Source organism: Lepidochelys olivacea (assembly GCF_965140295.1).
Source record: "Lepidochelys olivacea isolate rLepOli2 genome assembly, chromosome: 21".
NCBI classification, from domain to species: Eukaryota; Metazoa; Chordata; order Testudines; family Cheloniidae; genus Lepidochelys; species Lepidochelys olivacea.
In genome coordinates, this window is record NC_140431.1 from 3,531,739 (window position 1) to 3,549,774 (window position 18,036).

Genomic DNA, 18,036 nt, shown 5'->3' on the forward strand with positions numbered 1-18,036 from the left:
AAGTTATTGCTGCTAATTTGCTTTCGGGAGGAATTTGCATTTCAGGGAGGCAAAGTGCAATGTTTTCAGTGCATTTCTGTGCATAAAAGTGCTGTCCGCAAACAGCGCAATTTCAGAACTTCGCTATCTGGGGAGTTGCAGTAAAACAAGTCTGGGTTAGGTCTCAGCTCTGCTCAGATCCAGTGTAAAACTCAAACATGCTGTTTTTTCTGAATTGTTTTCCAAACACAATTCTGTTTAAAATCCTTTCTTTTACCAACTGAAATAGAAAAACAATCCACATCCTAAAACAGGGGCTTCCACAGAGTCAGGCAATACACCAGGCAAACCCTGCAAAGCTGCCTCCAAGAAAAGCAGCCATATATAAACTTTGGACCCTGATTGTGAGTGCCTGCATGATAGAAAATATGCTGACCTGTAAAATCAGTCTGCGGCCATCAGGTCTTTAACCTGCTGTATCAGACTTGCTCTCCATCAGTGAAAATGACAAGGGTTGAGATGGATTGCCTCTTGCTTTGTTTACCCTGTCCCTGCTTTGGAAGGCATCAGCATGTTTATACACTGAAAAGAGGTGCGGTTTTTACTGGAAAGAATGACAGGTTTCAGAGTAACAGCCGTGTTAGTCTGTATTCGCAAAAAGAACAGGAGGACTTGTGGCACCTTAGAGACTAACCAATTTATTTGAGCATGAGCTTTCGTGAGCTACAGCTGCCACAAGTACTCCTTTTCTTTTTGGAAAGAATGAGTTTCCCTTGGAAGAACAACAGTCGTGTATCTTCAGCTTGTGTTTCATGGGGCTTTTTTGTTTGTTCTGTGAAAGTGAAGATCAGCAGGGAGATTGGCTGGTTAACTAGCTAAGAGTCAAGAAAGTAAAGACACGTACAGAAAGGCACATAAAGAAAGAGAAAGGGAGGGACCCAGAAAGGAGACCAGAAGAATAATAATTTAAAAAGGGAAATAGAAAATGGAAATGTGGTGGATAGAGGGAGAGGTGGAGGATGGAGGGAGTGAATAAGAAGAGATGGGCAAATTCTTTCCTGGTATAAACAAACAAAACTCAGGCCTTATCTACATTGGAAAGATTGCACCTACTTAATTAAAATCAGTTTTTAAACTGATATAGTCACACTGATCCAAACTCCTGTCTGGATGCTCTGATTTCAGTTTAAGGATTTTGTCTACACTAAGAAAATTTATTACTTTATACCATTATATTTATGTTGCAAAGAAAAACCTAGCGTGGATGCAGTTATGCTGTATAAAAGTTCTTATTGTGGAATAGCTTATTTCAGTCTGGGAAGCAAAATAAGACATAGTTATAAGACAATTTATAGTGTTAAAACTGCACCCACATTAGGGTTTATGCCAGTATAACTAACTCCGTAAAAATAAATAAATCCCACTTTAAAATTGTATCACTTTTCTAGTGTTGACCGGGCTTAAGAGTGGCTTAAGTCTGTTCCCAATCCACAATTGTCTACACATAGAAATTATATTGCTTTAACCGTGGCCTTGTCTACACTAGAAAAGTTTTGTTGGCATAGCTATAGCAGCAAACCCTCCTAGAGTACATGCAGTTCATATCAGCAGAAGTGTTTCTGCCAGCATAACTGACACCAGTTTCCCAAGAGACATAAACTGTACTGGTAAAAGCACTTTTATGCTGGTATAAATGCACCTGCACTAGGGCTTATATGGGCACACCAAAGTCAGTAAAAAAAAATAAAAAAAAATCACACCCCTCACCAGTATAGCTATGCCAGTATAAATTGTAAGCATAGATCAGGCCGCTAACAGTATAGTTGAAGTGGTACAACCCCACGAGTGTGGACATAGTTACACTGTACAAAAGTGCTTTATACTGGGATAGATATTCCCATATGGGAAGGGGGAATAACCTACACCAGAATAACTTTGTGCTGGTATAACTATTTTTCTATAATATGTATAATCACCACCTCATCCAAAATAGTTATAAACTGTGTGTAGACGCAGGCCCTAATCTAATTGGAGAAAAGTCACTCCTAAACCAAAATAAGTACGTCCACACAGGGGCTCACACCAGTTCAACTATGTCAGTTTAAATTTATACCTTAGGCCTGCTCTACACTTAAAACTTAGATCAGCCCAAATACATTGCTCAGGACTGTGAAAAATGTCATGCCCTGCGCAACATAGTTATGCTGACCTCTCCCGCAGTGTAGACCCCACTAGGTTGATGGAAGCATTATTTTGTCAGCCTAGCTACTGCCTCTCAGAGAAGTGGGTTTACTACAGCAATGGAAAAACCCTTTCCATCGATGCAGAAAGTATCTATGCCACAATGGCACAGTTTACAGCTGTGCCGCTGTCGGGTTTGTAGTGTAGACATACTGTCAGGTTCATCTGGTGCGGCTTGCCTATGTAGATAAGGCCTGAATTGGAGTCAATGGCACTGCACCCAGGTAGGGTGGGCTAAAAAGATGAAATGGAGAAAGGAAGGGGGTGGAATATACACAACTCTAAGGGTAGTGAATTCTATTTTAATAATGAATTTACATCACTACATTTCCTCTGGTACATGCTCCACAGCTCTGTGTGTTTGTAGGGGCCAGGGCTGGCTGGAAGGGTGGGGTTGGAGTTGTGGGAGATTTCTGTCTTTCATGCTTTGTTCAGTCTTGACTATGTGTTATGAAAAAATCCAATGGTGCAGAGTCCAGCCATCTCTCCTTAAACTTCAGCTCAGATCTGGGGACAGGAGAAAGTTTCACAATGACACTTTTATTAGAGTTTTTTAGAAAAAGGGGAACAGTTTCATGAACATTGTTCAATTTTTTTGTACATGTGGAAAAAATGTAATTTAAATTTGGAAAATTTCCATCAGCACTAATTATTTGGCCCAAAAAGGAAAACAGAAAGCCAGCACTGCTGTCTGCTAGCAGTCACCTTGCTTCCCCAGTCACCACAAATGCCAACTGTTAAGTAACCATAATCCAGCTCCTAAGAAGTCAGAACTTTGGTCAGAGACATTCTGGATACTACTTTTGCTATATATTCTGTATTATGTAGTTATATTATTCCAGATACTGTAGCTAAAGCAGTGGGGTTTGCTGGAATGCTGGCTAGCTTTTGTTAGGTCTTGGCCTGCTGGTTTTTAGAGGTGCCAAGTTCCCACTGGGCTGCGGGCACTCAGTTCCTCTGAAAATCAGGCCACTTGGCTTTGGGTGGGGGGCAGTCTTCTCTCTTGAGTAAACATTGATACATTTCTGGAGTAGAAATTGTCTGATTTTTCCTGGGACAGGATACTGTAGTTTTCCACGTTTACAACCAGGACTCCTTGATCTAGAGAAATTCTGAAGGAATTGCACTCTTAATTCAAAATACAAAGTGCTGTGTATTAGCTTAAAAAGGTCAAAACAAAGATTTTTAAAACAAACATAGCCAGATTTCTGCTGTGGAAATGACCTTCCCACAGTCTGCTTGATCACAAGGGTGGTTATAATATTGTTAAGGCATTGCCTTTCTTCTGTGAATTTCAAATCTGGCTGCTGCAAGGATTTTATCTACCAGGAGAGGGAAGTATGGGATAAAATACAATCCTTCCGCCTCTGCAAAGATCTCTTCATACGCAGCTGACAAATACATAGACTAACAATCAATAGTGCAACAGGAGCCTAGTTCCTTTAAATAAAAATCTCATAAAAATCATATTGAGACAGGACGAGTGAGGTAAAGGCAATGGCCATTGCATTTCACTGATGAGGTCAATTGGTCCTTAAATATGTTCAAATGCGGAGAAGTGTGAGCTAAGGAAGAGTTATAGGAAATGCAATCCCAGGGCACCGAATTCAAAAATCTTTTCCAAAACATGGGTTTTCAAGGCCAGCATGACTTCACCATGCTCCCAGCTGCAGGAGCAGGAGTGCCTGCGTTTGTATCCTGTAATGACAGGAGTGACATGCTTAGGGTTGCCAACTTTGTACTGGCACAAAACTGAACACCCTTGTCCAGCCCCTGCCCTGTCCCTCCTCCGAGGCCCCGCTCCTGCTCCACCCCTTTTCCTAGGCTCTGCCCCCACTCACTCCATCCCCCCCCCTCTGTTGCTCGCTTTCCCCACCCTCACTAACTTGCTCATTTTCCCTGGGCTGGCTCAGGGCATTGGGGTGAGGGAGGGGCTGAGGGCTCTGGCTGGGGGTGTGGGCTCTGTGATGGGGCCAGAAATGAGTAGTTCAGGGTGTGGGATTGGGCTCTGTGATGGGGCAGGGGGTTGGAGTGTGGGAGTGTGTGAGGGCTCCTGCTGTGGGTGCAGTCTCTAGGGTGGGGCTGGGGAGGAGAGGTTTGGGGTGCCTTAGGGTGCTCCAGGCTAGGACTGAGGGATTCGGAGGGAGCTCCAGCCTGGGGCAAGGGGTTGAGGTGTGGGAGGGGTGCAGGCTCTGGGGTGGGGCTGGGGATGAGGGGTTTGAGGTGCAGGAGGGTGCTCCGGGCTGGGATCGAGGGGTTCAGAGGGTGGGTGGGGGATCAGGTCTGGGGCAGGGGGTCAGAGGTGCAGGCTCTGGGTGGCCCTTACCTCAGGTAGCTCCCAGGAGCAGTGGCATATCCCCGCTCTGGCTCCTACGCTGAGGCACGGCCAGGTGGCTCTGCGCGCCGCCCTGTCCACAGGCGCCACCCCTGCAGCTCTCATTGCTTGCTGTTCCTGGCCAATGGGAGCTGCAGAGCTGGCGTTTGGGGCGGGGGCAGCATGCGGAACCCCCTGGATGCCCCTACTCATAGGAGCCAGGGTGGCGGGAAGACATCCTGCTGGCTCTGGGAGCCGTGCAGAGCCATGGCAGGGAGGGAGCCTGTCTTAGCCCCACTGCGGTACCTACTGGACTTTTAACAGCCCCGTCAGTGGTGCTGACTGGAGCTGCCAGGGTCCCTTTTTGACCAGGCATTCCAGTAAAAAAACAGACACCTGGCAACCCGAGGCATGCTGCATTGGTTTTCAGGACTGTAAAATACCACATGATCCCAGGGTCACACGATGAGGGATCCCAGCATTGCATTCCCTAAATGAGAAGGAACCTGGGCTAGGGAGCTCCACAGCACACCAGGCCTTGATTTAAGGTAACCCCAGAGACAGATATGAGCAGAAAGGCAGTGGAGAACTCAGACTGATGAATTTTTCTTTAGGTTTTCCACATTGTAGCTTCTTCTGATCAGATAATCCAGGAGTTCTGGAGCCCAGTCCCGGATCAGGAAGGGGATTTTGGTAGCTGCATATTTGTAGTAAATTTCCCGTTGGCGGAGGGCTCCCGCCTTGATGATTTCCAGCGCACACTCCTCCTTCGGCGCAGGGGGACACCAGCACCACATCAGAAGCTGCTTTCATGGCACTTTCTAGCACCGTAGAACAAAAGGAGCTTTGGTCAGATTTACAGTCCTCTCCACTAGTGAGCCCTGCACGTCCAGGGCCAGCTGAACCCGGCTTGGATTTGCTTGTTTTACTGATTGTTTTTAAGCCATTTAACATCAATTGAGCCTTGAGTGGCTTAGTGAGCCTGGGAGAAAACCAGCATAACCCCTCTCTTGTTGTTACGTGTGCTCGGTACCCTGGTAGCACTAGAAGCCCCAGTCAACAGTAGACAAGAGCCCCGATTGTGCTAGGCCCTTTACAGATGCAGAGGTCAATGCAAACCCTGCCCCCAAAAGCTTATGATTTAAGCAGATGAGTAACACAAGGGTTGGGGAGAGGGAGTCAGCTCAGTTTCAGTGATTTTGATAGGCATACTAGAGCCTGTAAAAACAAGACAAAACAAACTCAAAGTTGGAGATTTCAACAGAGGAAGAGAATTTTGCAAAATGTTGTAAATTCCCCCCGCCTCCCCCATTTTCCAAGCAACTCTCATGCATACACTTTCATATTTTATATATTCACGTTGTACTTGCATCAGTACATAAATATACAGCAACTTCTTCAGCTGGTATAAATTGCTGTCATTCCATTAACTTCAGTGGACCTAGGCCAATTTATACCAGCTGAGGATCTGGCCCGCAGACTTACCCTAACTGCACTTCAGGCTGGCCTAGCCATTATTCATTGGCTGATTTCTTTGGGATGGTGAGTCAGAAATGGGTCTGAGGGTATGTCTACACTACGGAGATTATACCATGGTAGTTATGTCACCGGAGCTGTGCCAGCATATCCCCCTAGTGTAGATGTAGCTTAGAGCAACAGAATGAATTGTGCTATCAGTGCAGCTCCCCTTACAACATTTGCTACGTCTATGGAAGCACTCTTTGGTTGACATAGCTGCAGCTACATCGTTGGTTTTGTCAGCATAATTATGCCAGGCAGGGTGTGGTTTTTTTCACTGATTGACATAGTTATGCTGGTATAAAATTTCAGTGTAGCCCAGGCTGAGACTAGGATTTGGAGGAGGGTGGGGGTAGTGTCCTTCCAGATCAGCCCAGAGAGGGCATTTCAAGTATTTGGGGTGGCATGAAAGAAGACAAGAACATTGGTGGGGAGTTGACAAGTAGCATGGGTCGAGCAGAGGCAGGAGAAGAGAAGGAATGGGGGAGAGAGGTGTGAAGCAACTTGTAAGTTAGGATAAAACGCTTGAATTTGGAGGGTGACTAGTTCCTAATCAGCAAGGTCCACACGGCACTGATCTTACCTGTGTCAATGAAGCCGAGTATACAGAGCGTGATGGAAACATCAACCTTCTGAATGATTAATTCCTGCCGCAAGGAGCTGAAAAACCCATCCAGGGCAAACTTGGTTGCAGAGTAGGGAGCGGTAAATGGAAACCCAACTTTACCTAGACACAGAGCAGCAGTGTCGACATGGTTAAGTTCTGTTACAGTGCTGCGTAAAGATTTATTTGATTCCGCACCAGATGTAACATTCTTTCCAAGTGCGTTGAGTGCCGGTGAAGTGTCACGCCAACGGCCCCAGAGATGCAGGCGCGGGGTTCAGAGGACGGCAAGGGATCTGGGCACTCAAACCCTATTGCTCTGAACTCTCTTCAGGTCCTGTGACTAGCCCAGCCAAATGTCCTGGCCACGCACAGAGCAGGTGGCAGCAGCGTAAGCTTCCCACCTTCAATGCTCTCAACGGATGTGCTCAGACCTGACCTGGAGAGATCACCCACAGTGCTGAGTTCAGCCTCAGTGGCCCTTTGGGTCCTTGGCGCCACAGCTGAGCTCACCAGCGAGGGGTTAACTAAGATGGCAGATTTACCATAGGGACACCTGTCACTAAGATGCTTCATGTAAGCCAGAGAACTATCAGCTAGTGGAGTCAGCTAGCTATTGAACTTGATCCACAGAAACAAAATGACCCTGTCTAATCGGTCAAATAGCCAATACAAGGAGAGAGCCAAATATTTCCAGTCTGTGCTGGTCAGACTGTGATGCCAATATCTGAAGAGCTTGAGCTGTACTCCTCCGATGATCCCCTTTGTTTGTCATAAAGAAGCATGCCAAGGTGATCAGCTTCTAGTGACAAAGCACTAGGGGGAGCCAAACCCAAGGAAAGTGTAATTTAGTTTTGAAGGTGCTGAGTACTTGCCTCTCCCATTGACATCCCTTGGATTTTCAGGTGCTCATCACTTCTGAAAATCAGCCCCCAGGTCTCTGTCCCCGTTCACGGCTCACCTGCCATGGATGAAACCACCACGATGCTGCCCACACTGTCTTTCAGCCTGGGCAGGGCTGAGACAGTCATGGCCACGTAGCTGAGAAAGTTAATCTTCAGCAGCTTCTGCACGTGCCCTACGTCGCCGTCGAAATAGTTAAAGTACGAGTTGCCAACGTGGTTGAGGATCAGCATGTCTAGGCCTCCTGAAAGCAAAGGGGAGAGCCAGGGATGCTTTAGTTTAGAGGGGAAGAGGACAAAGGAAGTTCAGAGCACACCACTTGTCTACGCTACGTATCTTTTCCTTTAGTCACTATGAATCTCTGCAGGAATCTATTCTTTGGAATGAAATACATCTATTATTCTTATTATTTTTAATAATAAGGGAGGCTCTTGGGTCACTGCACGGGCCTTTCATCTCTGCAGAGCTGGGTCAAAATCCAGATTCTGCTTGCCAGTACAAGTGTGACTGGCATGCACTCACCAAGTCCCAGTCCTCAGACTCTATTACAAAAACACTGTGTTGTGATTTGTACTTTCTTCTCATTCAGGATGTGTGTGTGTGGGGGGGGGGGGGCAAGCAGATCTTTCTTGACCTGCATGTGGGCCCACATGTGCAGCATCAGGATGTGTGGCAAGAGAGAACAGACAGGTGTGGCTTTTCACAGCTTTGTGCAGTGACCTATAATGGGCATAGCAAGATTGCTCCAGCACAAAGCGAACGGAAGGCCTAGGAATGTAATACCCATGGCTCTGGGACGGAGATCCAGGAGCGGAGTATTACGGAGGTGTAGGACTGCAATCGAGTGCACTTGAGATCAAGCCTGAATGGTCGAGCTGTGTGTGGGTCCAGGTTTCGAACAGCATGCGGGGCCAGCAGGGTAGGATTGCAGTCCACTAGCAGAACAAAGACTGACGCAACAGATGATGCTTCTAATGAGGGCAGAGTTGCGTTGGCAGAGCTGGGGAGGCGGGGGGTGCATGCACAAAGCCTGTCTATGCTATGGTGGCTCTCTTCAATCCTATTTGTATTTCACATTCACAAGTGGCCAGTTAATACATTTAACAATAATTGTAACTATAACTCGATATAGTTACTGCATGTATGGATTGGTCACTTGTGAATGTGAGATACAAATAGGAATAAAATCCTTCATTCTTCTCGTTATACACACACACACGTAATGAGAAGAATGAAGGACATTTCCACATCCCTCCTGCTTTTCCTGCCTTTTAATGTGGCAGACAGTAATGTGGCTAAGGAGTGATGCCACATCTCTCTGCGTTTCATCACTCGTTAAAGGTCGGATGGCGATTTCCAGACAGTGAGCTGCTAACGTACCCAGCACTACTTCAGCCTCCTTCACCACATGCTCGGCAAAGGCCTTGTCCTCCATGCTGCCACTCGCATACTGCGCAGAGGCTGCCCCCAGCTCCAGACACCGGGTGATGATCTGGAACGCATGAATGGAATGTTGTAGAAACACATTCCCCACTGATGAACCTTGGAGCGCCTCAGTGTGTTACATCCATGGTCGGATAGACGTGGCTCTGTGGGTAGAATGAGCGCATTCGGCCTGCCAAGGGTTACTGTCTTGAACGCTCTGGCTCTGGCTTTAAACAGTGGGCACTAAAGGATGCCAGAATGGGATTGGAGCCTCCTGGGACTGCAAAATCCGTGTACCATGGAAATCTGAAGCAACCTGGCTATTTCCCAGTAGAGTCTGCTCTGCAGTGGAAGTCTGTGCTTGCAGGATGAGTGGGGCATGTGTATATTACTGCAATGCAGTGAGAGGGCATTCTTGTGTGTTCGTGCACATGTGACTGTGTGTATGAGATTGTGTGTCCATGAGTGGGTGTGAGCATGGATACCAGCGCATGTATAAAAAGAAGAGTGTATGCGTGCGCATGACCAGGAGCATGAATATGTACATGTTTGTGCCTCACAAGCATGCTTGTAGGTTTGTGCATGTGTGAGAATCAGCATGCGAGTGTACCATTGCGCATATCATGTAATTGCAATGGTGAGTGTCCATGCGTGTCTGTATGTCTATATGTGTGACATAAGACTGACCTTCGTGTGTGTGCTCGGTACTTACTTTCTGAAGCTTGGCTTCTGTCCGTGCTGTGACCAGAACATGGGCTCCCATCCGCGCCAGGTGATAAGCCATTTGCTCTCCAATTCCAGTGCTTGCTCCAGTGACGATCACTCGCTTCCCTTTCAACATCTCTGGAAAGCAAGGCACAGGGATGTTAACTTACCAGGATACCAGAGAAAGATTTCCCTTCTCTTACCCCCCCACCCCATGCCCTCCGGGGTCAAGAAACCAAAGTGGACAACAAGCCAGTCTAACCTGCCCAAACTAGCATGCTCACCCTGCACCAGGCAAACTCTCTGCCTTGTCCCAAGAAAACTGTCGTAAGAAGAATAGTTAAAATTCCTAATGTGAAAAAAGCAATATTAACAGGGACATGGCCAGATTTTTTTTTTAAACTATCATGTTGCAAATCAGGATATGAATTTTTTTGGTGATAATTAAAATTTCCAGCCATTTTCAAAAAAGATATTTTCAATGTTTTTAAATAAGTATTTTTAAATTTTTTTTTGTAAAATAGCCTTTTTCTTGCTCTTTTTTTACAAACATAAATCATGTGAAAATGAATGTTAAGAGTTCCCCCCCTGTAAATCCGAATAATAAAACTCCTACTTCACCTGTTTCCTAAGAAAATATTTCTCTGTGTTACTTGCTTGATGTAGTTTGAAAGCTCTGCAAAGCAGAGTGGTCTATTATCTGCAGTGTAACAAATGCCCAGACATGTTTTATTTCAGGCTCTGTACACATCCTGTGTAAAACATTCAAACGTGGCTTTTTCTGTTTAATTTTAAAAATACATTTGCTTTTAATAACTTACCAGGTTTAAAATCCTCCCTTGCTGAATAAAAACAGAAGGCCAAGACCAATCCTACAAAGGGAATGAAAATCTTTCTCAGCAGACCCATCCCACTGCAGAATCAGGAAATAATCAAGCATGAAAGAAGAAGGAAAAAAACAACTCCTCCGCAGATCTGCTCCAGACAGAAGCACCAATGCCTGCCCTTTAAAAACCTGTTAGTGAAATGACTGCAGCTCCCCAAAGGTTCAACCTTTGGAAAATCACAGTGGTGGGATTGATGGGTCCATCAAAACCTTTAACTTGCTCCTCTTCAGAGTTGATAAATCTCAGCCTAAGTGACAGCTTCGCTTTGGGGTCTGGCCAGCTTATTTAATATTTCCTGTCCCTACGTTAAAATACAGAATTTTGCACAACACCCTGAAAGAGGTGTGCCTTTGCTGGAAAGCATCAAATTTCACTGTAGGGAGCATTGGAGACTGCCTACTGAAGGTGGGAGAACGTTGCGTTGTATTATCATCTGTCTGCTAAGCACTGTCTCTGCACTCAGGCACTATTGCAGACATATAAGAGGACACGGACCCTGCACCAAGGAGCTTGCAATTGTATTGCAGTTCAGGCAAAAGGAAAGCAAGTCAGGCCCATGAAAGCCGCCAGCTGGGGGCACTGGTTCAGCGTTGCAGTGCTCTGGACTGGGTAACACACTTTGGTTGTGTCCCCACTGCCGCTGGGGGGTGAGCCTCCCAGCCTGTGTAGGCAGACTCGTTCGAGCAGGGCTCGAGCTAGCGTGCTAAAAGTAGCTCTTTAGACGCTGCAGCGCTGGCAGAGCCTCAGGCTAGCCACCCGCGCTCTGACCCAAGGGGGCGTGTGGGCTTGAGAGGCTGAGCTGCCACTTGAGCTGTAACATCCACACGGTTGTCGTCGGCACAAGCCCTGCTAGAACGAGTCAGTCTACACAGGCTGGGAGGCTCACCCCCCAGCTGCAGTGTAGACATACTCTTTAGGGCCTTGATTCCGCAAAGGGTCACCCTTGTGGGTGCTGAGCTGGAGGCCCCAGGTCGTTCAGAAGATGCTTTCCCAATTTAACTCATTTTATCGTAGTGGTCTAATTGGCTGCCACTAATTGGCTGCCTCATCAGAGGAGCCAGGGTTTCAGAGAGTCTGCACTGAACTCCCCGCTAGGTGTGGTCCCTCCGGTTCAGGATGGAGGCAGTGGGGCAGCGCTGGGAAACTTGCCCTGATGCTGTGCCCCATTGTGTGGGTAAATGCAGGTCTTTGCTCTCCAGGGGAGTCTCTCCAGCATCTTTCACTAGCACTCAATTCATTTTCAGATTAAAGAGGAAAAATCGAAGAGAACTTCAGAGCAACAGCTAACGGCTCGGGGGTTAGGCCTCAGTAAAGTCGATTACAGAGGTCTTATAATAGGTGTCTGCTTAAGCTGCTGTCAGCCCTGCTCTAGCTCTGGGATCCTCCAGGACAGTACAGTACATCTTATTACATGCGGTTCTGGGCTCGGTGCCATGGCACATATAGATTGTGGCCTCACTCTGACAGGGCTTCATGTGCTGACGAGATTACGTCTCTGGACCCCGTCCATTCAAGCAGTGGGGAAAGTTCCATTTATGAAGATAAAAGCCTCGTCTGCAAGGCAAGATGGTTTGAGTTACAGGTGCACAATGCAATGGGTTCCTGTGGTCCCTCCGGCTGGGCCTCAAATTGTACACACCCCACATCTATTTAGAGAAACCTCAGGTTAACTCATTGGCCAAGTGGAAGAGGATACATCCTGAAGTACCACACCCTCCCCAAACATACCCAATCAGTGGATGCAATTCAGCACTCAGGAGCAACCCTACAATAACAAACCAGTGTCTGTGTGTGCAGCCCAGCACACACAAGCAACCCTCCAGTGATGAACCAGGGACAGTGCTTCATTATAGCTTTGAAGGAACAGATGATTTGGGTTAATAATATACTCAGTGGGTCTGTCTGGTTGCCAGTGGGGCACTGCTCTTAAAGTATAGATTTCTCTTCACTCTTAACTTATCCTCTGCTGGAAAGAAGCACTTAGCATATGTTTTGGTCAGATAAACATCATTGCTTTCTGGGAAACGCTGCCACTTCCCCTGTGTCGTCATCTTTTGTTCTAACCCTGAGTTCCTGGAATTGGCCACTTCACTTTCTTGGCTGAACAATAAAAGAACGAACTCTCTGTTACCTGCAGCACCTGTGCACCTAGCACCTGTGGAAAGAACTGATGGTCCAGTGGCAAGGGCCCTAGGATCTGGGAGATGCTCTGTGGAAGAGTTCTCGTGTGACTTTGGAAAAGTCAGGGAGGGCCAGATTTGTAAAAGTTTCCAGGTGTCTAACTTCCACTGATTGCAGTGAGAGTTAGGCCCCTATATACCTTTGGAAATCTGGCCCTTTCTCTCTCCCTGCCTCAGTTCCGCCTCTGTACAACAGGGATAATAGCACGTCCGTACCTCTCCAGGGGGTGTAGAGGATAAAAACGTTCAAGATGGTGAGGCATTCAGCGATGGGGGCCAGATACTATGTTATGTGGGATGGGCAAGTCAGTCTCTTAGGTACTATTGTTATTTGTATTTGTCGCATCTCGTGGCCCCAGCTGATCTCAGATCCCCATCATGCAAAACTCTGAACAAACACACAAAGCGTGATCGCCCCTGCCCCCAAAGACCTCGCAGTCTAAATACCCAGAATAGGCAAAGGGTGGGAGGGGAAACAGAGGCACAGAAAAGGGAAATTCCTCACCCCAGGTCTCACATCAGGTCCCTGGCAGAGCCAAGAGTAGAACCCTGTCTCCTGATTCCCGGTCCGGTGCTTTGGGGTGTGTCTATACAGCCGTCGGAAGCAAGCTTCCCAGCCCAAGTCGACAGACGCAAGCTTGTACTAGTGCTCGGAAACTAGCTGTGGAGACGGTGCTTTGAAGTGGTGGCTGGGGCTGGGGCTCAAGCTCCGAAGCCTATGGACTGGGGTGGGCTTCAGAGTCTGAGCTCTGGGCTGAGAGCGTTTTTAACAGTGCAAACAGTGTCAGATGCAGGGCTGGTGTAATGCTTAGGTCTGACAGCCCCTCTTGGTTCATGTGCTGCCCAACTGTGTCCCGCGGGCCTTGTGGGGAGTTGACAGGGATCCGATCGCCCTCCCTGCGAAGCTGACATTTGCTGCTGCTTTCGAGCTCCAGCCTCCAGGCTGCTTTGGCTCTAATTGCAACAGCTGGGCAGCAGGAGGTGCTAACACACTCAGCAGGAGAATCAAAGGTGGGACTCTTGGCTGCTGGCCTCTGAGGCGCCTCCCAGTAGCTGGGCTTTTTTCAGAAGAAACCATTAATGGCATTGGTTAGTATGGAAACCTGTGGGGAACTAGTGATTTGGATTTACCCTAGACGTATGGGAGCTAGAGATGGAAAATGTCCTATCTGGCCCAGTCCTTCTCCAGCAAGGCAGGTTTGTCCCCTATAGGACATTTCCGAGTTGTTTATCCAGTCTAACTGTACGCCTCTGAACCAATGGGTCTTCTATCATTTCCCTGGGAGGTTCTTCTGCAGCCTGGCTCTCACTGAGGAGGCTTTGCCTTCCTGCTATTTACTCCAAATATCCTGTTCTTTAATTGCCTCCTGTAATTCCTAATGCCCCCATAGTTATTCATCTCCCACCACGGTGTGGTGTGGTACTGTACTCCCTTCCAAGACTTAGGGGGGATTAGCACCTGCCCATTATTTTGTCAAACTGAACTGTTTTAGGTCCTCGCTGTTTCCTCTAGATCCCTCCATCCCTTCACTTTGTCTAAACATTTACATACCACAGAGCTGAGCCCAGTATCCCTGGCGTGGCCTCCCTGGAGAGCAGGGTATGTGGTGCGGTCCCAGATCACACGGGCCTGTTTTGGAGGCTACGCAGAAACAGGAGCTCACCTTGTTTGCTGACTGTCACCCTTCCCAGGTTTCTCCATCCCACTTGGCGTCTGTGGCTTAGTGCCCCCACCAGTCCCTGGGTAATCAGAACACTTTATCTAATGGCTGGTTTTACACCGCTGCCAGCACCATGCTGTCTGATCGCCTTCTGTGTAAAATCAATAGTGACGTCCTTAGTGAGCTCCGTGGAGTCTCTGGCTCTTCTCCCTTCTCAGGGTAAAATCTTTGCTTGGGTAGAGTTTTTTTAAATGTTGTTAGTTGTTTGGTTCTTTGACTTGTTGGTTTCAGGCTGTTTTTGCTGGGGGTGTTTGGTGAGGAGGAGGTGATGGGGGGAAGCCTTTTCTGAAGATAAAAGTTTAGTAGCATTTCATAAAGTCTGTCACCTGATGTTCCGTCCGTCCTATGTTATTTCCTGCCCATTTTTCTCAAGGTCCTCTGTCCTCACTCGGGCTCATGACCCCCCCCCCCCCCGCTTTAACGTCATCTGCTAGTGTAATTAATATGCTCTTTCCCAGGTAGCTCCTGGATAGGGGGAGTCAAAGGCTGCACGGTGGATCATGGGCTAACGCTGCCTTCCTGAGGGAAATGCTACTGTTCAGCAGCTGTCCTTCTGTCACCAGGTCTTTCTTCAGTCCCCTTCCCGCTGGCTGGAAGCAGCATTCCACCCACAGCAAATGCCCAGGCGGACTTGGGGTGCTGCCAGAGGGTACAGCGGGGCTGAGTGGGGACAATGGGTACCTACTTGTCAGTCCCCTAGCCCCTGAATAACTGGAGGTGCTCACGGGGAGGGGATTGAGTGCTGCCTGAAATCTAACACCCTCCTTAAACATAATAGGCCCTTCTGTAGCTATTTACACCCTCAGTGTACAGTGCAGACATTTTCTGGCTCTCAGGTGCTTTGGGAGGATTAACAGGTGTTGCTATTTCTCATTTGAAAAACCGGGGGAACGGTTGCGGAAAGAAAGGAAGTGACCTGCCCAGGGCCCGGTGTTAGCACTGGGATTAGAACCCAGAAGTCACTGGCTCCCAGGCCTGTGTCTGCAGGGAGAGGCCTCCTCATATCCACACGTGATTTCTTTTACAGCATTTGATCAGCTCGGTGCTTCAGGTTCACTGTGAGCCTTACAAGGCCTCAGAGCTGGTCGCCAGGCGCTGGGATGGCCTGGGAAAGGATGGAAGCAGAAAGACTGACAAGAAGCCCCCTCCCCCGCCCCCCACTGTGGATTCTTTAGACTCCAGCATGCAGAACTATGCTCTAGAACTGGTCGAGAATTTTCCATTGAAATCTTTTTTCACTTTGCTAACTTTTTTGCTGTGAACTATTTAACAATTTGCTTTTGCCAAGGAACAAGACTTCGGTTTCACTTATTTGGAGACCAAACTGAGGCAGCAAAGTTTGCTCTCCAAATGTAGAATGTCATTCCTGAACAGCACCTTCCTGCCTGCTGCTGCTGCTATGAACACACCCTCCTTGGTTGAGAAGGCCTGCCAAAGGGGCAGATCTTATAACTATTACTCACATTTCTAACATGCGCACGTGTACCAGGCACCACCTCTCATTCCCTTTATCCCCCATAGCTTCTAAATTAGCCCAGAGGTATGCAGAGCACATAGCCAAAGACCAGCAACCTGATAGTAAAGTATTTATGAGAGCAAGTTTAGCGTGCCCTTGAAGTGAGCGTATTGGCAGCATGCAGAATACGCTGCCACTTCTGAACAAACCTCAGCGGCATTATTGTATTTGTTCCCCTTTGGAGAAATGCATCCTGGTGCAGAGGGTCAGCTCTGTATCATTTAAGTCCAATTTATACCCCACTTGAAGGAAATAAGTGGTGCATAGACGTTATGCTGGCCATTCTGCACAGGGGATGCTTTCCACTCCTTGAGACCCACAGCACGTTAGAGAGAGGATTTAATGTAAATTTAAAGGTGCATTTTTAAATGTCCTGATGGATGGTCAGTGAAGCTGCAAATCATATCTGCTGTAGCTTCCCTCCCCACACAAGCCACCCATGGCCTGAGTATTAGAGGCAAATACAGTGAACAGGAGAAAAATGTAGTCAGGTTTATGCATGCAAGGCAAAACTGATGGGCTCTCAATAGTTTGGCAGAAATTAAAATGGCTTTTTTAAAAAAGCAGCTTTGCTTCTGTTTCATCATAAAGAAAAAGCTGATGTTACCAGCTAAACTTTCGAGAGGCTGTCCTGGGCTTTGGGAATGGGACACGGGCATGTCACTTCCTGGTCATTATTGGTTACAATCGAGCCTTAGATCATTACTCAACAAAAGGCAGGTACAGTGCAGCTCAGAATGCCCAGAGGTGTGCATCACCAGGGCACTACTTGGCACAGTGTTAGCAGGGGTCAGGACTGAATGGGCCATCGAACCTGAGCTCCCAAGACAACTTAGTGTTTGTTTTTCAGCATCAGGGTAGCTGGCATTGAAAAATATGTTCTAAATGTGCTTGTGTATGTAACCCTTCTGCCCGTCAGAGTTGGCAGCAACAAGGGCCGGGTTCAATATCTAGGGGTTCCATTCCAATAACACAATGCAAACCGGCTCGAGCCCCCACCCAGTGACCTGGGACCAATATATACCACCCCCGCTGGGCGCCTCCAAGAGGCAATACTTCCCCTCTCGCAAGCACATAGTCGGAGTGTAGCAAAAGTCTTTTAATAACAGAGAGAAACAATGTGGCATTATGTTGGGGAAACACCACCAACAGGATTCATAACACAACCCATGAGCAAAAACAACCCCACCCCAGGCAAATTGGGGCATGCCCTTTTCCCTTTGGTTCTTGAGTCCAGCAACCCCAAATCACCCAAAGTCCCAAAAGTCCAATGCCCCAAAAGTCTCTGTCCCTGGTCAGGGCAGCCCCAGAGTTCGAAAGTTTATCGGCGGAGCTTTACCTCCCAATCTGGGTGGAAATGGGACAGGGGTAAGAGGCACCTTACGTGATCTGAAGCTGACCGCCCCATAGCTCCATAGCGGCGCTCCGCTCCGCCAGCCGCCCCACGAACTCCTTCGCTCAGCTGCGCTCCGCTCCGCCAGCCGCCCCACGAACTCCTTCACTCAGCTCCACGGCCCACAAGCAGCTCCTGCCATCCACACACTGCTCCGCGTCAAACTGCTTCACCAGCCGTCCCGCAAATTGCTCCACAATATATCTTCAGGCTCCCCCACTACTTAACACAACACTCAGTGATTTCAGCTCTTAGGTGAATTCAGCTTATAGTAGGGGAGCCCCAGTGCTGGTGCACTGTCAGCCCAAAGTGAGCTCAGCAGCCTATAACTAGACTTCTAATGAAATCAAAATTAGCTCTGATATTCCACAGTGGAGAGAGGAGGAAGTGCAATCAGCATGTAAGGCCCTCACCAAGGGGCCCATGCCACCAAGTATTAATACTTGTCCCCAGCCTCTCTCCATTCACACAGTTTTGGAACCCATGACCCTTGCCTAGCGAGTGCTACTTAGTTGATGGTGAATCCCTCCATCATAACAAAAGGCCACGTACAGTTCCAAGCACAGTTCCCATAATCAGGGTAATAGCAATTTATTCTTCCTGCCCCAATAACAGAGACACTGGGGATCCCACAGCAGCCAAAGTGACCA

General features: G+C 47.8%; 2 protein-coding genes across 2 annotated transcripts in view; one reads left to right on the forward strand and one right to left on the reverse strand.

Annotated features, from left to right (window-relative positions):
* The window catches only part of LAMB3 (laminin subunit beta 3), a 123,108-nt gene that overhangs the window by 35,440 nt on the left and 69,632 nt on the right, over positions 1 to 18,036 (forward strand). The window lies entirely within an intron of this gene.
* LOC311510922 (11-beta-hydroxysteroid dehydrogenase 1-like) lies at positions 4,088 to 10,866 on the reverse strand. Its single transcript, XM_084611039.1, is given in 7 exon segments — positions 4,088 to 5,313; positions 5,315 to 5,355; positions 6,636 to 6,779; positions 7,618 to 7,803; positions 8,940 to 9,051; positions 9,697 to 9,827; positions 10,511 to 10,866. Coding segments are annotated over 7 exon segments (891 nt in total). The 5' UTR covers positions 10,599 to 10,866; the 3' UTR covers positions 4,088 to 5,124.